We start from the raw sequence: 27678 nt of genomic DNA, 5'->3' as shown, positions 1-27678 counted from the left end.
CCAAGCCTGTCAAGGCTGCTGCCAGATTGGCGCCTCATGCCTGTCAGGGATGAGTCAGAGAGTTGAGCCTCCCTAAACTCCTGCCTGCGGCCCTCAATCTCTCCTAAATTGGGATGCTCTACAGGGGGATCCAGGTGGGGACTACTAGGGTCAGTCTGGTAGGGGTCAGTCACGGAAAAGTCAGTGTGGTTTCTCATTCTCACCGCCGGAGTTGGCAAACCACTTGGGTCAGGAGCATCATTGGGCACCCCCACAGGATCAAACGAGCAGGAACCAACATCCACTGTGTTGCTAGGGGACGTAGGCATACCAGAGGCAAAAGGCATGCGGGGTCGATGTGCCAATCTAGCCGCTGTAATCTTTTCCTCTGGGCTGGTTGATGCTGTAGTTGGCTGTGCTGGCAGTTGTCTAGCAGCTGTAGTCTTTTCCTCTGGGCTGTGCTGGAGTAGCTGATGTCAACGGTGGTTGTGGAACTCGACTCCGGGAAATGGCGCCAGTAAACGTGGTGATGATCCTACCACCCAGATCATTTCCTAGGACCACATCAGTTGGGAGACCATCCATGACGGCAACTTCTCACAACTCTGGTCCAGCTCCCCAGTCCAGGTAGACTCTTGCCATGGAAACCTCTTTCTCCGTTCCATTTGCCAGGGTGATCTTGGCAGTGCGACCCTGCAATACTGCAGCATGATCTTCTACTTCACTACAGTGATTGAGGACCCAGAGTCTCTTAGGCCTTCCCCCTGCAGGGGTCCCACGTGGACCGGCTGCAGGTGCCTCCACATATTGTGTAGGGGCTGTTTGGACATGCATGTGACTCTCTCCGCAGTATGCACCTGTCTCTCGTCACACTCCATCGGACTGGCTGGAGGGGGAACAGTCACTGTAAGCTCACCTCCACTCATCAAACAAGCAATCCGGGCTCCAGCACAAGCTTATGTACAGGCTGGCCTTCCAGCTCCTGCTACCATTAAAGCCCATTCTACTCGGTTGGTTGGACCTTCTTGAGCGGCCCGCCGTGGTGCGACCCTTGAGCAATTGTGCAAGGTTGCTACGTGGTCCTCAGTGAACACGTTCATAATGTTCTATGCCTTCGATACTTCCGCCTCCCAGGATGCTTCCTTTGGACGCTGGGTTCTTGTGCCCGCTACAGTGAGTCCCCTCCCATGAGGAACTGCTTTAGGACATCCCCGATGTTATTCCCTGTGGAATACTGTGTACCCCGCTGCAGAAAAGGAGATTTATGGTAAGAACTTACCTTTGTTAAATCTCTTTCTGCGAGGTACACTGGATTCCACAGGGCGCCCACCCTGACGCACTTAGCTTCTTTGGGTTTGTATGGCATTAGCAGCTGATACTTTCTCCTGTCTTGAGAATGTGATGTCTGTGGCTACTAACTGTTGTCGTCTCTCTTACTTGCTACTGCATTGGACTGGTTAACAAACTGAGCTCCTGTGCATGGAGGCGGGGTTATAGAGGAGGCGGCGCTATGTATGGGAACAGTCAAAGCTTTAGCCTGTTGGTGCTTCGGATCAAGATCCTACTCTACACCCCCATGTTATTCCCTGTGGAATCCAGTGTACCTCGCAGAAAGAGATTTAACAAAGGTAAGTTCTTACCATAAATCTCCTTATATACACTGTACTCAGTCACTGTGTGTCTCCTACAGGTGGGCCCAGTAACAGAGATACCCCAGAGAGATGTCCCTGTGCTCTGTATTCCCAGGATTTTACAGAGGAAAATCACCGGATCCCACAGGAGGATCAGGTAGGTGAGATTTTGGGTGTCTCCATTATACCAAAGTGACTGTCACTGTATCATCTATAGAGAAGCTGTGTATCCTATCCTGTGATATTCTGTTGTTTAGTCTTAACGTAATCAGACATTACTAAAGTGCTATTTTGTTGTTCTTACTCAGGGTGACCAACTTTCTGATATGAAGGCTGAAGATATAGAGAGAAAAGAGACGTATGTGACTGATATGAAGGCAGAAGATATAGAGGGAGAAGAAGAGACGGATGTGACTGATATGAAGACAGAAGATATAGAGGGAGAAGAAGAAACGTATGTGACTGATATGAAGGCAGAAGATATAGAGGGAGAAGAAAAGACATATGTGACTGATATGAAGGCAGAAGATATAGAGGGAGAAGAAGAGACGGATGTGACTGATATGAAGGCAGAAGATATAGAGGGAGAAGAAGAGACATATGTGACTGATATGAAGGCAGAAGATATAGAGGGAGAAGAAGAGACGTATGTGACTGATATGAAGGCAGAAGATATAGAGGGAGAAGAGACGTATGTGACTGATATAAAGGCAGAAGATACAGAGGGAGAAGAAGAGACGTATGTGACTGATATAAAGACAGAAGATATAAAGGGAGAAGAAGAGACGTATGTGACTGATATAAAGGCAGAAGATATAGAGGGAGAAGAAGAGACGTATGTGACTTATATGAAGGTAGAAGATACAGAGGGAGAAGAAGAGACGTATGTGAGGGGAGATCAGAAGTGTAAGGAGGAGGTAATCCCTACAGATATTAGCACAGGTGAGTAATAATCCTCATTACAGAAAAGAGTCACATATTTTCCTTGCTCAGTCATTACAGAAGTCTCTTCCCCTACACCCTCCTCTGTCAAGTCAAACTAATGAGAGAAATGTGTCTGCCCAGTGTGGGAGTCAGGAAACGTCAGCCCCTATTTGTCTAACGTCCTAGTGGATGCTGGGGACTCCGTAAGGACCATGGGGAATAGACGGGCTCCGCAGGAGACAGGGCACTTTAAGAAAGAATTTGGATACTGGTGTGCTCTGGCTCCTTCTACTATGTCTCTCCTCCAGACCTCAGTTTGAATCTGTGCCCGGACGAGCTGGGTGCTACTTAGTGAGCTCTCCTGAGCTTGCTAGAAAGAAAGTATTTTGTTAGGTTTTTTATTTTCAGAGAGCTTCTGCTGGCAACAGACTCTCTGCTACGTGGGACTGAGGGGAGAGAAGCAGCCCTACTCACAGAAGTTAGGTCCTTGCTTCTTAGGCTACTGGACACCATTAGCTCCAGAGGGATCGTACACAGGATCGCACCCTTAGTCGAAGTCAGAAGCCGGTGTTCTGAAGCAAGAAGACGTCGAAATCGGCGGCAGAAGACTCCAGTCTTCATATGAAGTAGCGCACAGCACTGCAGCTGTGCGCCATTGCTCCCACACTAGCCCACACACTCCGGTCACTGTAGGGTGCAGGGCGCAGGGGGGGGCGCACTGGGCAGCAATTTTGAACCTCTTGGCATTAAAACAGCATATATACAGTTGGGCACTGTATATATGCATGAGCCCCCGCCATTATTTTTACACATAAATGCGGGACAGAAGCCCGCCGCTGAGGGGGCGGGGCTTCTTCCTTAGCACTCACCAGCGCCATTTTCTTTCCACAGCTCAGCTGAGAGGAAGCTCCCCAGGTTTTTCCCTGCAGAATCACGGTAGAAAGAGGGTGAAAAGAGAGGGGGGGCACATAGTTTTGGCGCAAAAACAGTATATACAGCAGCTACTGGGTAAACACTAAGTTACTGTGTAATTCCAGGGTTATATATCGCTGGGGTGTGTGCTGGCATACTCTCTCTCTGTCTCTCCAAAGGGCCTTGTGGGGGAACTGTCTTCAAATAGAGCATTCCCTGTGTGTGTGGTGTGTCTGTACGCTTGTGTCGGCATGTTTGACGAGGAAGGCTATGTGGAAACAGAGCAGGTTCAAGGGAATGTGGGGTCGCCGCCGTCGCCTGATTAGATGGATATGTGGAAGGTTTTAAATGATAATGTCAATTCCTTGCATAAAAGGTTAGATAAAGCTGAAGCCTTGGGACAGTCAGGGTCTCAACCCATGCCTGATCCTACGTCGCAGAGGCCGTCAGGGTCCCAAATTGTTGACACAGATATCGACACGGATTCTGACTCCAGTGTTGATGGCGATGATGCAAAGTTGCAGCCTAAAATGGCTAAAGCCATCCGTTACATGATTATAGCAATGAAGGATGTGTTGCACATCACAGAGGAAACCCCAGTCCCTGACAAGAGGGTTTATATGTATGGGGAGAAAAGCTAAGAGGTGACCTTTCCCCCTTCACATGAGCTAAATGAGTTATGTGAAAAGGCTTGGGAATCTCCAGATAGGAAACTGCAGATTTCCAAACGGATGCTTCTGGCGTATCCTTTCCCGCCAACGGACAGGTTGCGCTGGGAATCCTCCCCTAGGGTAGACTAAGCTTTAACGCGCTTATCCAAGAGGGTAGCCCTGCCGTCACAGGATACGGCCACCCTAAAAGATGCTGCGGATAGAAAGCAGGAGGGTATCCTGAAGTCCATTTATGCACATTCAGGTACCTTACTAAGGCCGGCAATTGCGTCGGCATGGATGTGTAGTGCTGTAGCAGCATGGACAGATAACTTATCTGAGGAACTTGATACCTTGGACAAGGATACTATATTACTAACCCTGGGGCAAATAAAAGATGCTGTCCTATATATGAGAGATACTCAAAGAGATGTTGGCCTTCTGGGCTCTAGAATAAATGCAATGTCGATTTCTGCCAGAAGGGTCCTGTGGACTCGGCAACGGACAGGTGATGCCGACTCGAAAAGGCACATGGAGGTTTTACCTTACAAGGGTGAGGAATTGTTTGGGGACGGTCTCTCGGACCTGGTCTCCACAGCTACGGCTGGAAAGTCAAATTTCTCTGACGTCCTAGTGGATGCTGGGAACTCCGTAAGGACCATGGGGAATAGCGGGCTCCGAAGGAGACTGGGCACTCTAAGAAAGAATTAGGACTACCTGGTGTGCACTGGCTCCTCCCTCTATGCCCCTCCTCCAGACCTCAGTTAGAATCTGTGCCCGGCTCGAGCTGGTTGCACACTAGGGGCTCTCCTGAGCTCCTAGATAAGAAAGTATTTGTTAGGTTTTGTTTTTTCCAGTGAGATCTGCTGGCAACAGACTCACTGCAACGAGGGACTTAGGGGAGAGAAGCGAACCTACCTGCTTGCAGCTAGCTTGGGCTTCTAGGCTACTGGACACCATTCGCTCCAGAGAGATCGAACACAGGCCCAGCCTCGGTCGTCCGGTGCCGCGCCGCCGTCCCCCTTGCAGAGCCAGAAGCAAGAAGATCTTCACGGAAATCGGCGGCTGAAGACTCCGGTCTTCATTAAGGTAGCGCACAGCACTGCAGTTGTGCGCCATTGCTCCCTGTGCACACCTCATACTCCGGTCACTGATGGGTGCAGGGCGCTGGGGAGGGGGGCGCCCTGGGCAGCAATTAGAGTACCTTAAGGTGGCTAATCACACATAATATAGCCTAAGAAGCTATATATGTGTAAAATACCCCTGCCACATTATTATTATAAGAGCGGGAAAAGTCAGCCTAAAAAGGGGCGGGGCTATCTCCCTCAGCACACTGGCGCTATTTCCTCTCACAGCTCCGCTGGAAGGATGCTCCCCAGGCTCTCCCCTGCAGTTTCCAGGCTCAATAGGGTAAAAAAGAGAGGGGGGCACTAAATTTAGGTGCAAATACTATATATATAGCGGCTATAGGGAAAATCACTTGTGTAGTGTAACTCCCCTGCATTATATAGCGCTGTGGTGTGTGCTGGCATACTCTCTCTCTGTCTCCCCAAAGGACTTTGTGGGGTCCTGTCCTCAGTTAGAGCATTCCCTGTGTGTGTGCGGTGTGTCGGTACGGCTGTGTCGACATGTTTGATGAGGATGTTTATGTGGAGGCGGAGCAGGTGCCGATAAATGTGATGTCACCCCCTGCGGGGTCGACACCTGAATGGATGGATATGTGGAAGGAATTACGCGACAGTGTCAACTCCTTACATAAAAGGTTTGACGACATAGCAGATGTGGGACAGCCGGCTTCTCAGTCCGTGCCTGCCCAGGCGTCTCAAAAACCATCAGGGGCTCAAAAACGCCCGCTACCCCAGATGGCAGACACAGATGTCGACACGGATACTGACTCCAGTGTCGACGACGATGAGACTAGTGTACATTCCAATAGAGCCACCCGTTACATGATTACGGCAATGAAAAATGTGTTGCACATTTCTGACATTAACCCAGGTACCACAAAAAAGGGTATTATGTTTGGGGAGAAAAAGCTACCAGTGGTTTTTCCCCCATCAGATGAGTTAAATGAAGTGTGTGAAGAAGCGTGGGCTTTCCCCGATAAGAAACTGGTGGTTTCTAAAAAGTTACTAATGGCGTACCCTTTCCCGCCAGAGGACAGGTTACGTTGGGAGACATCCCCTAGAATGGATAAAGCGCTCACACGCCTGTCAAAGAAGGTGGCACTACCGTCTCCGGACACGGCCGCCCTAAAGGAGCCTGCTGATAGGAAGCAGGAGGCTATCCTGAAGTCTGTATATACACACTCAGGTATTATACTGAGACCGCCTATTGCTTCAGCATGGATGTGCAGTGCTGCAGCTGCGCGGTCAGATTCCCTGTCTGAAAATATTGATACCCTAGACAGGGACACTATATTGCTAACCATAGAGCATATTAAAGACGCAGTCTTATACATGAGGGATGCACAGAGGGATATTTGCCGGCTGGTATCTAGAATTAATGCAATGTCCATTTCTGCCAGGAGAGTATTGTGGACTCGGCAGTGGACAGGTGATACAGATTCTAAAAGGCACATGGAGGTTTTGCCTTACAAAGTTGAGGAATTGTTTGGGGACGGTCTCTTGGACCTAGGAGGTCATTCCGAGTTGTTCGCTCGCAAGGCGATTTTAGCAGAGTTGCTCACGCTAAGCCGCCGCCTACTGGGAGTGAATCTTAGCATCTTAAAATTGCGAACGATGTATTCGCAATATTGCGATTACAAACTTCTTAGCAGTTTCAGAGTAGCTACAGACTTACTCGGCATCTGCGATCAGTTCAGTGCTTGTCGTTCCTGGTTTGACGTCACAAACACACCCAGCGTTCGCCCAGACACTCCCCCGTTTCTCCAGCCACTCCTGCGTTTTTTCCGGAAACGGTAGCGTTTTTTCCCACACGCCCATAAAACGGCCTGTTTCCGCCCAGAAACACCCATTTCCTGTCAACCACACTACGATCGCCTGAGCGATGAAAAAGCCGTGAGTAAAAATCCTAACTTCATAGCAAATTTACTTGGCGCAGTCGCAGTGCGGACATTGCGCATGCGCACTAAGCGGAAAATCGCTGCGATGCAATAAAATTTACTGAGCGAACAACTCGGAATGAGGGCCCTAGTTTCCACAGCAACAGCTGGGAAGTCGACATTTTTACCCCATGTTCCCTCACAGCCAAAGAAAGCACCGTATTATCAGGTACAGTCCTTTCGGCCCCAGAAAGGCAAGCGGGTTAGAGGCGCGTCCTTTCTGCCCAGAGGCAGAGGTAGAGGGAAAAAGCTGCAACATACAGCCAGTTCCCAGGAACAAAAGTCCTCCCCCGCTTCCTCTAAGTCCACCGCATGACGCTGGAGCTCCACAGGCGGAGCCAGGTACGGTGGGGGCCCGCCTCAGAAACTTCAGCGACCAGTGGGCTCGCTCACGGGTGGATCCCTGGATTCTACAAGTGGTATCTCAGGGGTACAAGCTGGAATTCGAGACGTCTCCCCCTCGCCGTTTCCTCAAATCTGCCTTGCCAACAACTCCCCCAGACAGGGAGGCAGTGCTGGAGGCGATTCACAAGCTGTATTTTCAGCAGGTGATAAGGTACCCCTCCTTCAACAAGGACGGGGTTACTATTCCACAATGTTTGTGGTACCAAAACCGGACGGTTCGGTGAGACCCATTTTAAATTTGAAATCCTTGAACACTTATATAAGAAGGTTCAAGTTCAAGATGGAATCGCTCAGGGCGGTTATTACAAGCCTGGACGAAGGGGATTACATGCTATCACTGGACATCAAGGATGCTTACCTGCATGTCCCCATTTACCCTCCTCACCAGGAGTACCTCAGAATTGTGGTACAGGACTGTCATTACCAATTCCAGACGTTGCCGTTTGGTCTGTCCACGGCACTGAGGGTATTTACCAAGGTAATGGCCGAAATGATGATACTCCTTCGGAAAAGGGGAGTTTTAATTATCCCGTACTTGGACGATCTCCTTATAAAGGCGATGTCCAGGGAGCAGTGTTGGTTGGAGTAGCACTATCTCGGGAAGTGTTACAACAGCACGGCTGGATTCTGAATATTCCAAAGTCGCAGCTGGTTCCTACGACTTGTCTACTGTTCCTGGGGATTGTTCTGGACACAGACCAGAAAAAAGTGTTTCTCCCGGAGGAGAAAGCCAAGGAGCTGTCATCTCTAGTCAGAGACCTCCTAAAACCAAAACAGGTGTCGGTGCATCACTGCACGCGAGTCCTGGGAATGATGGTAGCTTCTTACGAAGCAATTCCATTCGGCAGGTTCCATGCAAGGATCTTTCAGTGGGATCTGTTGGACAAGTGGTCCGTATCGCATCTTCAGATGCATCGGCTGATAACCCTGTATCCAAGGACCAGGGTGTCTCTGCTGTGGTGGCTGCAGAGTGCTCATCTTCTAGAGGGCCGCAGATTCAGCATACAGGACTGGGTCCTGGTGACCACGGATGCCAGCCTTCGAGGCTGGGGGGCAGTCACACAGGGAAGAAACTTCAAAGGACTATGGTCAAGCCAGGAGACTTCCCTACACATAAATATTCTGGAACTAAGGGCCATTTACAATGCCCTAAGTCAGGCAAGACCCCTGCTTCAAAACCAGCCGGTGCTGATCCAGTCAGACAACATCATGGCGGTCGCCCATGTAAACCGACAGGGCGGCACAAAAAGCAGGATGGCGATGGCAGAAGCCACAAGGATTCTCCGATGGGCGGAAAATCACGTGTTAGCACAGTCAGCAGTGTTCATTCCGGTAGTGGACAACTGGGAAGCAGACTTCCTCAGCAGACACGACCTCCACCTGGGAGAGTGGGGACTTCACCCAGAAGTCTACAAAATGATTGTAAACCATTGGGAAAGGCCACAGGTGGACATGATGGCGTCCCGCCTCAACAGAAAGCTGAAAAGATATTGCGCCAGGTCAAGGGACCCTCAGGCGATAGCTGTGGACGCTCTAGTGACACCATGGGTGTACCAGTCGGTTTATGTGTTCCCTCCTCTTCCTCTCATACCCAAGGTACTGAGGATAATAAGAAGGAGAAGAGTAAGAACTATACTCATTGTTCCGGATTGGCCAAGAAGAGCTTGGTACCCAGAACTTCAAGAAATGATTTCAGAGGATCCATGGCCTCTGCCGCTCTGACAGGACCTGCTGCACCAGGGGCCCTGTCTGTTCCAAGACTTACCGCGCTGCGTTTGACGGCATGGCGGTAGAACACCGGATCCTAAAGGAAAAGGGCATTCCGGAAGAAGTCATTCCTACGCTGATTAAAGCTAGGAAGCATGTGACTGCAAAACATTGGCCCTCATTCCGAGTTGTTCGCTCGGTAAATTTCATTGCATCGCAGCGATTTTCCGCTTAGTGCGCATGCGCAGTGTCCGCACTGCGACTGCGCCAAGTAAATTTGCTAAGAAGTTAGGTTTTTTACTCACAGCTTTTTCTTCTCTCAGGCGATCGTAATGTGATTGACAGGAAATGGGTGTTTCTGGGCGAAAACAGGCCGTTTTATGGGCGTGTGGGAAAAAACGCTACCGTTTCCGAAAAAAACGCAGAAGTGGCCGGAGAAACGGGGGAGTCTCTGGGCGAACGCTGGGTGTGTTTGTGACGTCAAACCAGGAACGACAAGCACTAAACTGATCGCAGATGCCGAGTAAGTCTGAAGCTACTCTGAAACTGCTAAGAAGTTTGTAATTGCAATATTGCAAATACGTCGTTCACAATTTTAAGATGCTAAGATTCACTCCCAGTAGGCGGAGGCTTAGCGTAAGCAACTCTGCTAAAATCGGCTTGCGAGCAAACAACTCGGAATGACCCCCATTATCACCGCATATGGCGGAAATATGTTGCTTGGTGTGAGGCCAAAAAGGCCCCAAAAGAGGATTTTCAGCTGGGTCGTTTTCTGCACTTCCTAGTCAGGGGTGACTATGGGCCTAAAATTGGGTTCCATTAAGGTCCAGATTTCGGCCCTGTCGATTTTCTTCCAAAAAGAACTGGCTTCACTGCCTGAAGTTCAGACATTTGTAAAGGGAGTGCTGCATATTCAGCCCCCTTTTGTGCCTCCAGTGGCACCTTGGGATCTCAACGTGGTGTTGGATTTCCTAAAGTCGCATTGGTTTGAGCCACTTAAAACCGTGGAGCTAAAATATCTCACGTGGAAAGTGGTCATGCTGTTGGTCTTGGCTTCGGCCAGGCGTGTGTCAGAATTGGCGGCTTTGTCATGTAAAAGCCCTTATCTGATTTTCCATATGGATAGGGCGGAATTGAGGACTCGTCCCCAATTTCTTCCTAAGGTGGTATCAGCGTTTCATTTGAACCAACCTATTGTGGTGCCTGCGGCTACTCGGGACTTGGAGGATTCCAAGTTGCTGGACGTAGTCAGGGTCCTGAAACTTTATGTTTCCAGTACGGCTAGAGTCAGGAAGACTGACTCGCTATTTATCCTGTATGCACCCAACAAGCTGGGTGCTCCTGCTTCAAAGCAGACTATTGCTCGCTGGATCTGTAGCACGATTCAACTTGCACACTCTGCGGCTGGACTGCCGCATCCTAAATCTGTAAAAGCCCATTCCACGAGGAAGGTGGGCTCTTCTTGGGCGGCTGCCCGAGGGGTCTCGGCTTTACAACTTTGCCAAGCTGCTACTTGGTCGGGTTCAAACACATTTGCAAAGTTCTACAAGTTTAATACCCTGGCTGAGGAGGACCTTGAGTTTGCTCATTCGGTGCTGCAGAGTCATCCGCACTCTCCCGCCCGTTTGGGAGCTTTGGTATAATCCCCATGGTCCTTACGGAGTTCCCAGCATCCACTAGGACGTCTGAGAAAATAAGAATTTACTCACCGGTAATTCTATTTCTCGTAGTCCGTAGTGGATGCTGGGCGCCCATCCCAAGTGCGGATTGTCTGCAATACTTGTATATAGTTATTGCCTAACTAAGGGGTTATTGTTTGGAGCCATCTGTTGAGAGGCTCAGTTGTTATTCATACTGTTAACTGGGTATAGTATCACGAGTTGTACGGTGTGATTGGTGTGGCTGGTATGAGTCTTACCCGGGATTCCAAATCCTTTCCTTATTGTGATAGCTCTTCCGGGCTCTTCCCTAACTGAGGTCTGGAGGAGGGGCATAGAGGGAGGAGCCAGTGCACACCAGGTAGTCCTAATTCTTTCTTAGAGTGCCCAGTCTCCTTCGGAGCCCGCTATTCCCCATGGTCCTTACGGAGTTCCCAGCATCCACTACGGACTACGAGAAAAAGAATTACCGGTGAGTAAATTCTTCTTTATTTACCATATATTCCCTTACAACCTAAGAAAGCACCGTATTACCAGATGCAGTCCTTTCGATCACAAAGAGGCAAGAAAGTCCGAGGTGCGTCCTTTCTTGCCAGAGGCAGGGGTAGAGGAAAGAAGCTGCACAATACAGCTAGTTCCCAATAACAGAAGTCCTCCCCGGCTTCCACTAATTCCACCGCATGACGCTGGGGCTCCCCAGGCGGAGCCAGGCCCGGTGGGGGCGCGTCTTTGAGTTTTCAGCCACAAGTGGGTTCACTCACAGGGGGCTCCCTGGGCTATAGAGATTGTGTCTGAGGGATACAAGCTGGAATTCGAAGAGATGACCCCTCACCGTTACCTCAAATCGGCCCTGCCAGCTTCCCCCTTAGAGAGGGAAATAGTGTTAGCTGCAATTCACAAATTGTATCTCCAGCAGGTGGTGGTAAAGGTTCCTCTCCTTCAACAGGGAAGGGGTTACTATTCGACCATGTTTGTGGTACCGAAACCGGACGGTTCGGTCAGACCCATATTGAATTTAAAATCCCTGAACATATACCTGAAAAAGTTCAGGTTCAAGATGGAATCGCTCAGAGCGGTCATCGCGAGCCTGGAGGAGGGGGATTTTATGGTGTCTCTGGACATAAAGGATGCTTACCTTCATGTTCCCATTTATCCACCTCATCAGGAGTACCTCAGATTTGTGGTACAGGATTGTCACTACCAATTCCAGACGTTGTCGTTTGGTGTCTCCACGGCACCGAGAATATTTACCAAGGTAATGGCGGAAATGATGGTGCTCCTGCGAAAGCAGGGAGTCACAATTATCCCATACTTGGACGATCTCCTCATAAAGGCGAGGTCCAGGGAGCAGTTGCTGTCCAGCGTAGCCCGCTCTCGGGAAGTGTTGCAACGGCACGGTTGGATTCTGAATATTCCAAAGTCGCAGCTGATTCCTACAATGCGTCTGCCCTTCCTGGGCATGATTCTGGACACAAGCCAGAAGAATGTTTTTCTCCCGACGGAGAAGGCTCAGGAACTCGTGACACTGGTCAGAGACCTCTTAAAACCAAAACAGGTGTCGGTGCATCACTGCACGAGAGTCCTGGGAAAGATGGTGGCATCATACGAGGCCATTCCTTTCGGCAGGTTCCATGCGAGGACCTTTCAATGGGATCTGTTGGACAAGTGGTCCGGATCACATCTACAGATGCATCGGCTGATCACCCTATCCCCCAGGGCCAGGGTGTCTCTTCTGTGGTGGCTGCAGAGTGCTCACCTTCTCAAGGGTCGCAGATTCGGCATTCAGGACTGAGTCCTGGCGACCACGGATGCAAGCCTCCGAGGGTGGGGGGGCAGTCACACAGGGAAGAAATTTCCAGGGTCTGTGGTCAAGTCAGGAGACTTGCCTTCACATCAATATCCTGGAGCTAAGGGCCATATACAACGCCCTGAGTCAAGCGGAGCCTCTGCTTCGAAACCAACCAGTGCTGATTCAGTCAGACAACATCACTGCAGTGGCCCATGTAAACTGCCAGGGCGGCACAAGAAGCAGGATGGCGATGGCAGAAGCCACAAGGATTCTCCGATGGGCGGAAAATCACGTGTTAGCACTGTCAGCAGTGTTCATTCCAGGAGTGGACAACTGGGAAGCAGACTTCCTCAGCAGGCAAGACCTCCACCCGGGAGAGTGGGGACTTCATCAAAAAGTCTTCGCGCAGATTGCAAATCGGTGGGAACGACCACAGGTGGACATGATGGCGTCCCACCTCAACAAAAAGCTACAGAGGTATTGCACCAGGTCAAGAGATCCTCAGGCGATAGCTGTAGACGCCCTGGTGACACCGTGGGTGTTCCAGTCGGTTTATGTGTTTCCTCCTCTTCCTCTCATACCCATGGTGCTGAGAATCATAAGAAGAAGAGGAGTGAGAACAATACTCATTGTTCCAGATTGGCCAAGAAGGACTTGGTATCCAGAGCTGCAAGAAATGCTCAGAGAGGACCCGTGGCCTCTGCCTCTAAGGCAGGAATTGTTACGACAGGGGCCCTGTCTGTTCCAAGACTTACCGCGGCTGCGTTTGACGTCATGGCGGTTGAATGCCGGATCCTAGTAGAAAAAGGCATTCCGGATGAGGTTATTCCTACGCTGATAAAGGCTAGGAAGGACGTGACGGCTAAACATTATCACCGTATATGGCGAAAATATGTTGCTTGGTGTGAGGCCAGGAATGCCCCTACAGAAGAATTCCAGCTGGGCCGTTTCCTTCACTTCCTACAGTCGGGAGTGACTTTGGGCCTGAAACTGGGTTCCATTAAGGTCCAGATTTCGGCCCTGTCTATTTTCTTTCAAAAAGAACTGGCTTCTCTGCCTGAAGTTTAGACGTTTGCAAAGGGAGTGCTGCATATTCAGCCCCCTTTTGTGCCTCCAGTGGCACCTTGGGATCTTAATGTGGTGTTAAGTTTCCTGAAATCACACTGGTTTGAACCACTTAATACCGTGGAGTTGAAATATCTCACGTGGAAGGTGGTTATGCTATTGGCCTTGGCTTCGGCTAGGCGTGTGTCAGAATTAGCGGCTTTGTCACATTAAAGCCCCTATCTGGTTTTCCATGTGGACAGGGCAGAATTGCGGACCCGTCCACAATTTCTGCCAAAGGTGGTGTCATCTTTTCATATGAACCAGCCCATTGTGGTGCCTGTGGCTACTCGTGACTTGGAGGATTCCGAGTTACTAGACGTGATCAGGGCTTTGAAGGTTTATGTAGCCAGGACGGATAAAGTCAGGAAAACTGAGTCGCTGTTTATCCTGTATGCATCCAACAAGCTGGGTGCTCCTGCTTCAAAGCAAACTATTGCTTGCTGGATCTGTAACACGATTCAGCAGGCTCATTCTGCGGCTGGATTGCCGCTGCCTAAATCAGTGAAAGCCCACTCCACAAGGAAGGTGGGCTCTTCTTGGGCGGCTGCCCGAGGGGTCTCGGCATTACAGCTTTGCAGAGCAGCTTATTGGTCAGGTTCGAACACTTTTGCAAAGTTTTACAAGTTCGATACCCTGGCTGAGGAGGACCTTGTGTTTGCTCATTCGGTGCTGCAGAGTCATCCGCACTGGGAGCTTTGGTATAATCCCCATGGTCCTTACGGAGTCACCAGCATCCACTAGGACGTTAGAGAAAATAAGATTTTACTTACCGGTAAATCTATTTCTCGTAGTCCGTAGTGATTGCTGGGCGCCCGTCCCAAGTGCGGACTTCTTCTGCAATACTTGTATATAGTTTTTGCTTCAATAAGGGTTATGTTATGGTTGCATCAGGGTTGATCTGATGCTCCGTTTGTTGTTCATACTGTTAACTGGGTAAGTTATCACAAGTTATACGGTGTGATTGGTGTGACTGGTATGAGTCTTGCCCTGGATTCCAAAATCCTTTCCTTGTACTGTCAGCTCTTCCGGGCACAGTTTCCATAACTGAGGTCTGGAGGAGGGACATAGAGGGAGGAGTCAGAGCACACCAGTATCCAAATTCTTTCTTAAAGTGCCCTGTCTCCTGCGGAGCCCGTCTATTCCCCATGGTCCTTACGGAGTCCCCAGCATCCACTGCGGACTACGAGAAATAGATTTACCGGTAAGTAAAATCTTATTTATACTCCTGCTCTCCCCCTCACAGTGGGGTAAATGTACTAAATCGCGTTTTTTCGGAACTGGAGATGTTGCCTATAGCCACCAATCAGATTCTACATATCATTTTATCTAGAAAATAAAAGCTAGAATCTGATTGGTTGCTATAGGCAACATCTTCACTTCTGAAAACCTGCACTTAAGTTTTTATACCCCATTATGTCAGTGTGTGTTACCAGCCCAGAGATCTGACCAGTCTCCTCCCCACACTCTGGTGTATCTCATACATCAGGAGACATCAGCCCCTATTATACTCCTGCTCTCCCCTCATATCATGTCACTGTGTGTTACAGCCCAGAGATCTGACCAGTCTCCTCCCCACACTCTCTAGTGTATCTCATACATCAGGAGCAATCAGCCCCTATTATACTCCTGCTCTCCCTCTCACATCCTGTCAGTGTGTGTTACCAGCCCAGAGATCTGACCAGTCTCCTCCCCACACTCTCTAGTGTATCTCATACATCAGGAGCAATCAGCGCTATTATACTCCTGCTCTCCCCCTCACATCACATCACTGTGTGTTACCATCCCAGAGATCTGACCAGTCTCCTCCCCACACTCTCTGGTGAATATCATACATCAGGAGCCATCAGCCCCTATTATACTCCTGCTCTCCCCCTCACATCATGTCACTGTGTGTTACCAGCCCAGAGATCTGACCAGTTTCCTCCCCACACTCTCTGGTGTATCTCATACATCAGGAGCCATCATCCCCATGGTTGGTTCTATTTCGGAGTGGGAGAAGGGACCTTCTGACGTTTCAAGGGGAGGAGCTACGTCATCAGGGGGAGGAGCTACGGCCGAACAGGGTGCCCGAAAAATACAATAAAAAAGAAAAAAGAATATATAACTCGGCGCTGACTTAGCAAGGAATCTCTTATATAAAGCCACCAAATGTCCGGATATGCTGCAGCTCTATCCAGGAGATCACTGATACTCCCAAAAAAGTGAAAAAACTACAAACTAATTACCAAATAAAGCGCTGCATACCGGAAATCATTTTGTGCTTTTTAATGACACATTGATTAAACAATTAATTAAAAAACATATATAACACACACACATAGACCCGGCCGGTATTAAAATTACCTTAATGATAAAACTTATCAACCCATAAATGCAGATATCATATCATACCCTCTAAAACATGACCTATCAATGATGCATCACTGGTTTGTTAGTCAACTGATGACATATATGCTTAAGCTGGGGGGCCCCCTGATCTCCAGTATTCAGTCACAATTATGTCCGTATATGCCAATGGAATGCTGAATGTGTTAATATCCAAATAACAGGTTAATTGGTTAGTATAGCCAGCAATGTCCGTAACTTAGATTAGGTCAAATGATGATTAGTAAGTCGCTGCAGTCCTCCAAAATTAACATGGACATAAAACCATATTAATAAACAGCCCTCTGAATGAGGTTCTCATATTCTGTCCTGGGCACTGGTTACTGGGCGGGCTTTGTTTGTCAGGGGTTCTCACCGACCAGCTGATTGTCTGCTGTAACAAAATCTCTGCTGCCGACTCCTCCCTTATACCACGCCTCACCTCAGACCCGTTTGGATGGATGTGTCCCAGATATAAATATGACCAGGTCCGTGTGCTTGGACCTCTCTCTCTCAACGCGTTTCTCCGCCTAAAGACTCAGCGGCTTGCTCAGGAGAAATAATATATTATACCTGCTCCAATTCACCTGTTTAAATAACACGTAGATCGTCCATTTCCGGGCGCCATTCAATCGCGCACGCGCACCCTTTGCGTATCACGTGCGTTCCAGTGTTCAAGGGATAGCTGACTTCCGATCGTAGTGCGCACGCGTATTGGCTGCGTCTCACGTGCGGTTCAGATTTTTATCATTTCCTCTTACATATTCTTATCAATCGAGGTGATACGAACGCGTCTTAACTGCGTCTCACATGCGGTTTAAATTCTGTTCCGCTCCAATCTGCATTTTATCATACATGTTCTTAGATGTGACCACCCCTCCTATATATATCAACATTATTACCCAATCACTACGGCCTCCCGAAAATTACCTAAAATGTCACAATTGTTATAAATACATGAGTTAATAATTAATCATACCTTAATATAAGGAGTAATTACCTAGGATTACTCCCGATAATCCACATATATCAATTCATAAAAATCTATAATAAAAAGATCTTATACAGAGATCCCTATACTACTATAGTGTATAATGTCCCAAAATCAATAAGCCACATAATTTCATTATATCTATAATAAGAAACTATATTTAAAGATCTCAATGTCCCAAAGATATTTCTATAAACGATTTATCTCACAGGCAAAAGGTAATTCTAATCTATTGCAGAACGCATATATGCAAATAGCATATCACCACACACTAGTGGTACAGGATCACAATAGCTCAGGATTCCACTGCATTACCCGTCCCAGATCGAAAAAGGAATTGGAGGATGATGGCCCGGGTTCCTCACACCTCCTCAGGTAAGTATTGGACAAAAACGAGCTCTCCGTTGGATATTCTCACCAGCAGCTGCTGGTGATATGCTATTTGCATTTTATGTCATTGTGAGTTTGATGTAATAAATATACGTATTTGTCTTGTCTATTAGACAATATTGCACCAGATTCTTTCTTTTTATCTTTGAGATTGAAACACAAATGGGAAATGCCAAGTGGATGAAGTAAAATCCTGAATTTGTGATCCTGTACCACGATACTGTGGTGATATGCTGGTTTAATTCTATAATATTGTGAGTGTGCCTAAAAAACCCACACGTCTCTGCTGTATTTATTAGACAATGTTGCACTAGATTATTTTCCTTTATCTTTGAGATTAAGACATAAGATGGAAATTTCAAGTGGATATCCCTATGGTCTATGATTGAGAATCTCAACATCCGCTGATACGTGAAAATACTACCAAAGGAAATATATGAGGAAAGTACTTTATTTTTAGTGATATGCGCCATTGTAGGATTATAAAATGCAAATTGACGTCCCTGTTCTAGTGGTTGCTATGAAGCAAATCCTACAAATCACTGATAATGAGGAACCCACTACTGTCACCAAGAAAACTGACATGTTTAAACGGCAGAAGGTGGCTAAAAATCTGTTACCCCATTCTGACCATTTGCTGGACATCAGGCAGGAACCCTGGTCTAATCCAAGGAAGAAATTCCCTCTCTCTAAACGGGCCTTAGCTCGCTACTCTCTTCCTGCAGAGTTATGTAACAAGTGGGAAAATTCACCACCGGTGGATTCTCATGTCACCGGCCTAGTGGTGTCATCCACTCTGCCTGTCACCACTGTCACTCCACTGAAAGAACCGACAGATAAGCGTGTGAAGGGATGCCTGAAATCTATTTACTCCCTGACAGGTGCTGTACATAGACTATTGGTGCCTCCTGGTCTGCTAAAGGCATTGAAGCATGGGTTCAGGCATTAGAGGAAGAGCTGCCCGAGGATATATCTGACAATGGCAGACAATACCTGTCTCACATCACCACTGCCTCTTATTATATTTAAGAGGCGTCCTCTTAGGTGGGTGTGTTGGCGGCCAAGGCATCGACTACGTCTGTCCTGGCTTACCGTATTCTGTGGTTGAGGTCATGGAAGGTGGACCTAGACTCCAAAAAGACTTTGGAGGTACTCCCTTTTAAGGGAGACATCTTGTTTGGGGAAGACCTAAATAAAATTGTGTCTGAACTGGCGGCTGCTAAGACTGCCCTACTCCCAAATACTAATCCTTCTGCACAGAAGGCAAAAGGTACCACTTTTCGATCCTTTCGACCTCAAGGGAAAGCAAAAGGTCAGGCATACCCGAGACAATTTCGTGCTCCCAAAACCACTAAGCCCAAGACAAAGCAGTCCTGGACAGCCCATCAGCCTGCTTCTAAACAAGACAAGCATGACGGGACGGGTCTCCCCTTGGGGGGCCCCAGGGTGGGAGGCTGACTTCTGCAGTTCTCCCAGGTCTGGTTAAAAACCACTTCAGACACATGGGTGCGAGAAGTTGTCTCTCATGGGTACACAGTCTCTTTCAAGAGACATCCGCCTCGCCAGTTTTGCAGCACGTTCATCCCTTCGGATCCACTAAAGGCGCAATCTCTGCAGCAGGTTGTGAGTTACCTCCTTGATACAGGAGTGGTAGTGCCGGTGCCTCTATCCCAGGCATGTCCAAATTGCGGCCCTCCAGCTGTATTGAAAATACATATCCCAGCATACCCCAACACAGTTTTGCTGTCAGAAAATGCTAAAGCTGTGTCAGGGCATGCTGGGATGTATAGTTTCTCAACAGCTGGAGGGCCGCACTTTGGACAAGCCTGCTCTATCCCAAAGGGGCAGTGGTTACTACTTGACCCTGTTTCTAGTCCCGAAACCCAATGGGTCACTCCGGCCTATCATCAACCTCAAATCACTACACAAGTTTGTGAGAGTGTCCAAGTTCCGTATAGAGACGCTGCGCTCAATTGTGCTGGCAATGGAACCCAGAAACTATATGGTATCCCTGGATATACAGGATGCGTACCTGTATATACCTATTGCCAAGTCACATCAGCAGTATCTGTGGTTAGTTATTGTCAACCTAAACTATCAGTTCCAGGCTCTTCCATTTGGACTGGTTGTGGCTCCTCGGATCTTCACCAAGGTCATGGCCATAATAATGGCACATCTCTGTTGCTAGTCAGGGTCCTGCTGTATCTGGACGACTTGCTGATCCTGGCAAACTCCTACAATGTCCTCCTCAGTCATCTACAACTGACGGTAAGCTTCCTACAAGCCCACAGGTGGCTCATCAATTGTAAGAAATCCTCGCTGGTCCCAGCTTAGAGCATGGTGCACCTGGGGGCACTCCTGGACACACAAAGTCAATGTCTGTTTCTGTCTCTGGAGAAAGTCCTGAAGCTTCAAGACAGGATAAGATCCTTCCTTTGTCGCCCCAGAGTGTCGATACACTCGGTGATGCAAGTACTTGGTCTGATGGTGTTGGCATTCGACATGGTAGAGTATGCTCCATTTCATTCCCGCCCTCTTCCGAGGTTAATTCTTTCCAAGTGGGACGGCCTATCTGATCAGATCTCACATGATTACTTTGACTGCGGAAGTTTGTAATTCGCTGACCTGGTGGCTACAGGACCAGCAATTGAGCAGGGGCCGTCCCTTCTGGATCCCTGACTGGGTCCTGCTGACAATGGATGCCAGTCTGCGGGGATGGGGTGCGGTGTTGGAGAAACACTCTTTCCAAAGTCATTGGACCAAGGAGGAGTCTCTCCTCCCAATAAACATTCTAGAGGTGCGGGCGGTGTTCAGTGCATTAACTCTCGCCCCTGCCTTTCGTACAGAACAAGCCTGTTCAAGTACGGTCAGACAACACCACCACAGTGTCATACAGCAACCATCAAGGTGGCACTCGAAGCCGCATGGCAATGTACAAATTGTCAAAAATCCTTCAATAGACTGAACGCCATCTACTAGTAGTATCGGCTGTGTTCATTCTGGGTGTCCTAAACTGGGAAGCGGACTTCTTCAGTCATCAGGACTTACACGCCGGAGAGTGGAGTCTTTATCCGGAAGTCTTTCAACTCCTAGTGGACACGTGGGGCCTACCAGATGTAGACCTGATGGCATCTCGACACAATCACAAAGTTCTGGTCTTCGGATCAAGGACCAGGGATCCTCAAGCAGCGTTCGTGGATGCACTAGCTATTACATGGAACTTTTGGCTCCCTTACGTGTTCCCTCCAGTGTCACTCCTGCCCATGGTCCTGCGGAAGTTCAAGCAAGAAGGAGAAAAACTACTTCTAGTCGCTCTGGTATGGTCCAGACAGCACCAGAGCGACTCAGACCTGCAGGGTCTATCGACAGAGTGTCCTCTTCTACTTCCTCAACAACCATACCTGCTCGTACAGGGCCCTTGTCTTTATCCAGACTTGCTGTGACAGCGTGGCTCTTGAAGCATCACTCCTGAGGGCCAAAGGATTCTCTGAGGCGGTCATCCAAACTATGTTGAAAGCCCGTAAGCCGATGTCTGCTCGAATCTATTACAGGGTCTGGAATTCTTTACCTGGTGTGCTGATGAGAACTATGATGTGTGTAGATCCAAAACATCCAGAATCCTGGTTTTCCAGCAACAAGGCCTGGACTTAGGCCTTTGTCTGGCCTCCCTCAAGGTTCACATATCTGCCTTGTCGGTGTGGTTTCGGAGAAAAATGACGTCTATACCTGACGTTCATATATTCACTCAGGGTGTGTTACAAATTCAGTTTCCCGAAGTCCCTCCATGGGATCTGTCCTAAATGCCCTTAAAGAGTCTCCATTTGAACCTCTTGAGTCAGTGGACCTTAAATGGTTCACAGCCAAGGTCCTGTTTCTGCTGGCTATTGCCTCTGATAGAAGGGTGTCGGACTTAGGCGCTTTGTCCTTTTGTCCACCCTTTTTAATATTCCATCGTTACCGGGCAGTTCTGAGAACTCGCCCAGGTTACTTACTTAAAGTGGTGCCATCTTTTCACCTTAACTAAGAGATTGTGGTTCCGGCCTTTATCTCTTCTGAGTTGTCCCCCAAGGAGCGGTCTTTGGATGTAGTAAGGGCTCTCCGTATATATGTGGAGAGAACTGCCTCTATTAGGAGGTTAGATACCCTTTTTGTACTGTTTGGTTTCCACAAACTTGGCTGGCCTGCGAATAAGCAAACCTTGGCCAGATGCATAAGAATGGTGATTGCACAAGCTTATGCGCAGGCTGGACTCCCAGCTCCTGCTGCTATTAAAGCCGATTCTACTCAGTCTGTTGGACCTTCTTTGGCGGCCTCCTGTGGCGCGTTCGCAAAACAATTGTGCAAGGCGGCTACATGGTCCTCAGTGAACACGTTCATTAGGTTCTATGTCTTTGATACTTCCGCCTCCGAGGATGCTTCCTTTGGACGCCAGGTTCTCATACCTGCTAAGGCTCGTCCCCTCCCTTGATTAACTTCTTTAGGACATCCCCGATGTATTCCCTGTGGAACTGTTAGGATCTCCTGCTCTGTGCTGCCACGTCGCCATGGCAACCGGGAGGCAAGTGTTCGCGAAGTAACCTGAGCGCAGCTGATACTCCGGTCCGGGTTTTTACTGTGCAGTGGTTACAGGCTCTGTGCACGGCAGGGAATCTGGCGCTGGTTTTGTGCTCACAGTCTGTGAGGTCTGAGTGGGGCGTGGACAGCACCTGCTATATAAACCATCCTCTCAGGCTAGGCAGGTGCTGCTGAATCTTTGTTTGTTAGTCAGTTCCAGAGAGTTAGCTAGTACTGTGTTACTTTGTATTTACTTGTTGCTTACTGCAAATAGGCCTTGTGATTCGGTACTTCATTCTGCCAATCCGGACCTAGCAGTAAGACTGGAGTCAGTTGTTTAACCTGCTGGGGTTCTTTTGCTATTCTGTGAACCCAGCAGGTTTGCGGCTGTACTCTCAGACCTGCTTGCTTAATCCTCCCTCACTGTGCAGGGCGTCCAGGTGTCAGTTTAGTGGCAGTAAGCTGAACCTGTGCCCTGCAAGTGGGGGTTAGGATTGTGGATACTCTCCTTGTGTCTATATTTCTATCTCTGACCAAGGAGTTTATTTCCACACCCGTTGGTAACCCTTTAGGGTTCCTTCTGTTGCTCTTAGCAACATCATTTCGGGTGCTCCACATGTTAAATCACTACATCTCGCCTCATTGTCCGCTCTATTCCATCTAAACATTCCTGACACTAGGGAGACACACAATTCCTGAGCCTTCGGGCTTCTTTGTTCACTTTGTGTTTATTAGTTATTCCATCACCTTCTGTGTATGTTATGTTATACTCCCAAGTCTGTCTGTGAGTTTGTTTGCTTTGCATCCCTCTCTGTTCATACACTGGTATACTCCTGTCAGCACTGGTGTGCATAACATATTCAGCAGCCCTACTCCTGTTGAAATTTTGTGGGAATATGGAGCATACCCCTCAAAATACTTTGCAACAGGTGGTCGATCAGGTGCAGGTCCTGACTCGACAATTTAATGAGATGTACATTAAAATGAACACCCCGCAGGCCGCTAGCAGAGCTCCCTCAGCAGCAGCGGCAAGTTCAGGGGTCAAGGAGGCGAAAGTAAATCTCCCGGATCGTTTTTCTGGAGATCGCTCGCAGTTCTTTTGTTTCAAGGAGAGCTGTAAACTATATTTCAGGCTTAGGCCCCAGTCTTCTGGGTCAGAGATTCAGCGGGTGGGCATAGTGATTTCCTTGCTACAAGGAGACCCACAGGTCTGGGCATATGGGTTGCAGCCTGACTGTCCGTCGCTTAAAAGTGTTGATGCTTTTTTTACGGCACTGGGCATTTTGTATGATGACCCTGACAAGATGGCTTCAGCCGGGGCTCAGATTACGGTCCTTAAGCAAGGGCGACGGCCAGCTGAGGTTTATAGTACGGAGTTTCCGAGGTTGGCTCATGATACCCAGTGGAATGACCCAGCCCTGAGAAACCAGTACCGAAGGGGCCTTTCTGACCAGATAAATGACCAACTGGTACAATATCCCTCGCCTGATAGCTTAGATCAGCTCATGCAGTTATCCATCCAGGTGGATAGACGGCTGAGAGAGCGTAGGCTTGAAAGGGAGACCGCAGTTTCCTTTTTTCCCAAGGGAACCTCAGACTCTGAGGAATATTCCGAGGAGCCTATGCAGATTGGGGCTACCCGCCTCTCCTCGCGTGAGAAGACGCGGAGGAGACAGCAGGGTTTGTGTTTGTACTGTGGGAATAAAGGTCATGTTGTAGTGTCATCATGCCCAGAAAAGCCGGAAAACTTCAGGGCCTGAGGGTGATGGGAAATATCCTGTCAGGCCAGAAATCAGAATTTCCCAAAAATACTTTTCTCATTCCGGTGACTTTGGAGATCTTCGGCCAAACTGTCAAGACTGTGGCCTTTGTTGACAGTGGGGCCGATGGGGTTTTCATGGACCGTCAGTTCGCCCTGGAACACTCTGTTTCCTCAGTACCTTTGGCATCAGAGATTGAGATCTGTGGGTTAAACGGGGAACCATTGTCCCAGGGTAAAATTACCTCCCGCACCAGCCAAATTCCTTTTATTGGAGCCACACACTCTGAAAAATTGTCTTTCTATGTGACTGTCTGTTCTTTTGCCCCATTGGTTTTGGGGTTACCCTGGTTAAGGGCCCATAACCCTCAATTTGACTGGGTCTCTGGGGAGATTCTTAGTTGGGGTAGTGATTGTTTCAGGAGTTGCTTGAGCCTTCCAGTCAAGCTCTCGCAGCTAAGTTTGCCAGGATTGCCAGGATGTTATGCAGATTTTGCGGATGTGTTCTCCAAAAAGGTTGCGGAGGTACTACCTCCCCATCGCCCCTATGACTGTGCCATTGATTTGTTGCCGGATGCTAAGCTTCCCAAGAGCAGGTTGTACTCCCTGTCACGTCCTGAGACTCAGGCTATGGCAGAGTACATTCAGGAGAACTTGGCTAAGGGATTTATCAGACCCTCACAGTCCCCAGTTGGGTCGGAGTTCTTCTTCGTGGGTAAAAAGGACGGTTCGTTGCGACCCTGCATCGACTTCAGGGAATTGAACCGTATCACGATTAAAAGCTCGTACCCACTGCCTCTCATTGCGGTTTTGTTTGACCAGCTTCGTATTGCCATCATTTTTTCTAAGATTGACCTATGCGGTGCGTACAATCTAATCCAAATAAGAGAGGGGGATGAATGGAAGACTGCCTTTAATACCCACTCAGGGCATTATGAATATTTGGTGATGCCTTTTGGGCTCTCTAATGCCCCGGCAGTCTTCCAGGAATTCATGAACGATGTGCTCAGGGAATATTTGGATAGATTCTTAGTTGTTTATGTTGATGACATCCTAATCTTCTCCCATTCCCTGGAGGAACATCGGAAGCATGTACGCTTAGTCCTCCAGAAACTCAGAGACCACCAGCTTGGGGCGAAGCTGGAGAAGTGCGAATTTGAAGTCCAGCAAATCGCATTTCTAGGATATATTATCTCCTCAGAAGGTTTCCAAATGGAGGGTTCTAAGGTACAGGCAGTCCTGGATTGGGTGCAGCCCACTAGTTTGAATGCGCTTTAGCGTTTTCTGGGCTTTGCGAATTTTTATAGACGATTTATCGCTGGATTTTCGTCTATAGTGGCCCCCTTGGTGGCACTCACTAAGAAAGGGGCGGATGTTGCTCACTGGTCTTGTGAGGCCAAAGCGGCCTTTGCCCGTCTCAAAAGGGCATTTGTCTCAGCCAAGGTGCAGCGACACCCAGATCCAGAGCGTCCTTTTGTGGTGGAGGTGGATGCCTCTGAGATAGGTATTGGGGCAGTGCTCTCTCAGATGGGGGTGTCTGATAATCGCCTTCATCCCTGTGCTTACTTTTCCCGTAAATTTTCGTCTGCCGAGATGAATTATGACGTGGGTAACCGGGAATTGTTGGCCATAAAGGATGCACTCGGGGAGTGGAGACACTGGCTTGAGGGGGCTAAGTTTGTGGTCTCAATTCTCACCGACCATAAGAATCTGGCATATTTAGAGTCAGCGAAGCGACTCAATGCCAGGCAGGCACGATGGGCTTTGTTTTTTGCTCGCTTTAATTTTTTGATAACATATCGCCCTGGGTCAAAAAACATCAAGGCTGATGCGCTCTCGCAGAGTTTTGCTCCAGTCCAAGAGACCACCGAGGAGCCATTGCCCATTGTGTCCCCATCATGTATTAAAGTGGGCATTACCCAGGACCTCTTGTCATTAGTCCTTAGAGCACAGGAGCAGGCTCCTCCAGACCTTCCGATAGGTCTCTTGTTTGTGCCTCCTAGGTTAAGACAGCGAGTGTTCCTGGAATTCCATGCCAAGAGGTCGGCAGGGCATCCGGGTATTGCCAGAACTCGGGAGTTGCTGTCTAGGGCGGTGTGGTGGCCCTCGGTGGCTAGGGATGTGGATCAGTGGGTTCGGGCATGTGACGTTTGTGCCCGAAATAAAACTCCTAGAGGGGTTCCTGTCGGCCAATTACATCCACTCTCTATTCCATCTAAGCCATGGACCCACATTTCCATGGATTTTGTGGTGGACTTGCCCAAATCCTCGGGGATGACAGCCATTTGGGTTGTCGTTGACAGGTTTTCGAAGATGGCGCTTTTAGTTCCACTGGTTGGGTTTCCATCGGCCAGACGCCTGTCTGAGTTATTTATGCAGCATGTTGTGCGCCTCCACGGGTTGCCACTTGATGTGGTCTCTGACCGTGGATCCCAGTTTGTGGCCAAATTCTGGAGGGCATTTTGTTCTGATCTCCAGATTTCTGTGAGCTTGTCGTCAGGCTACCATCCACAGTCTAATGGGCAGACTGAGAGGGTGAACCAGTCCTTGGAGCAGTTCCTCAGGTGTTATGTCTCCAAGTGTCATACTGACTGGGTTGCTCATCTGTCAATGGCGGAGTTTGCCTATAACAACGCGGCTCACTCTGCTACAGGGATCTCTCCCTTCCTTTGTGTGTATGGGCATCATCCTAAGGCCAATATTTTTGACTCCCTGGATTCCACACCTGGTGGTTCCTCTGTGGTTTCGGCCATTAGGGGTATTTGGAGGAAAGTGAAGAAAGCCCTTGTGTCTGTGTCATTAGTGACCAAAAGGGGTTTTGATAAGCGGAGAAGACCCTGCAGCTTCAAATTAGGAGACTTCGTCTGGTTGTCCACCAAGAATTTGAAGTTGAGACAGCCATCTCATAAGTTAGGCCCCCGGTTCATCGGCCCTTATAAGATCACCATGGTTATCAATCCGGTGGCATTTCAGTTAGATCTGCCCCGTTCATTGGGTATAAATAAAACATTTCATTGTTCCCTTTTAAAACTGGCGGTTAGTAATCCTTCTTCCAGTGAAGACATTCTCCTCTTCTGATACGGGGTCAGAGGGAGTTTGTTGTTGAAAGGGTTCTTGACTCCAAGATGGTTCGGGGTCGGCTGTCATTTTTGGTGCACTGGAAGGGGTATGGCCCGGAGGAGCGGTCGTGGGTGCGCAGTTGTGATCTTCATGCCCCCAGACTGATACGCTCTTTCTTCTCGCAGTTCCCCGATAAACCCGGTGGTAGGGGTTCTTTGACCCCTCGTCAGAGGGGGGGGTACTGTCAGGATCTCCTGCTCTGTGCTGCCACGTCGCCATGGCAACCGGGAGGCAAGTGTTAGTGAAGTAACCTGAGCGCAGCTGATACTCCGGTCTGGGTTTTTACTGTGCAGTGGTTACAGGCTCTGTGCACGGCAGGGAATCCGGCGCTGGTTTTGTGCTCACAGTCTGTGAGGTCTGAGTGGGGGGTGGACAGCACCTGCTATATAAACCATCCTCTCAGGCTAGGCAGGTTCTGCTGAATCTTTGTTTGTTAGTCAGTTCCAGAGAGTTAGCTAGTACTGTGTTACTTTGTATTTACTTGTTGCTTACTGCAAATAGGCCTTGGGATTCTGTACTTCATTCTGCCAATCCGGACCTAGCAGTAAGACTGGAGTCAGTTGTTTAACCTGCTGGGGTTCTTTTGCTATTCTGTGAACCCAGCAGGTTTGTGGCTGTACTCTCAGACCTGCTTGCTTAATCCTCCCTCACTGTGCAGGGCATCCAGGTGTCAG

General features: G+C 48.8%; 1 protein-coding gene across 1 annotated transcript in view; it reads left to right on the top strand.

Annotated features, from left to right (window-relative positions):
- Positions 1 to 27678, top strand: part of LOC135057134 (uncharacterized) — a 231732-nt gene that overhangs the window by 102881 nt on the left and 101173 nt on the right. Inside the window, 2 exon segments of the mRNA XM_063963030.1 lie at positions 1670 to 1767; positions 1919 to 2552. Of these exon segments, the coding sequence (XP_063819100.1) occupies positions 1670 to 1767; positions 1919 to 2552 (732 nt within the window).

This window comes from Pseudophryne corroboree, chromosome 3 (assembly GCF_028390025.1).
Source record: "Pseudophryne corroboree isolate aPseCor3 chromosome 3, aPseCor3.hap2, whole genome shotgun sequence".
NCBI classification, from domain to species: domain Eukaryota; kingdom Metazoa; phylum Chordata; class Amphibia; order Anura; family Myobatrachidae; genus Pseudophryne; species Pseudophryne corroboree.
Note: the sequence above shows the minus strand (reverse complement) of the source record. Positions and strands in the feature narration are given on the sequence as shown.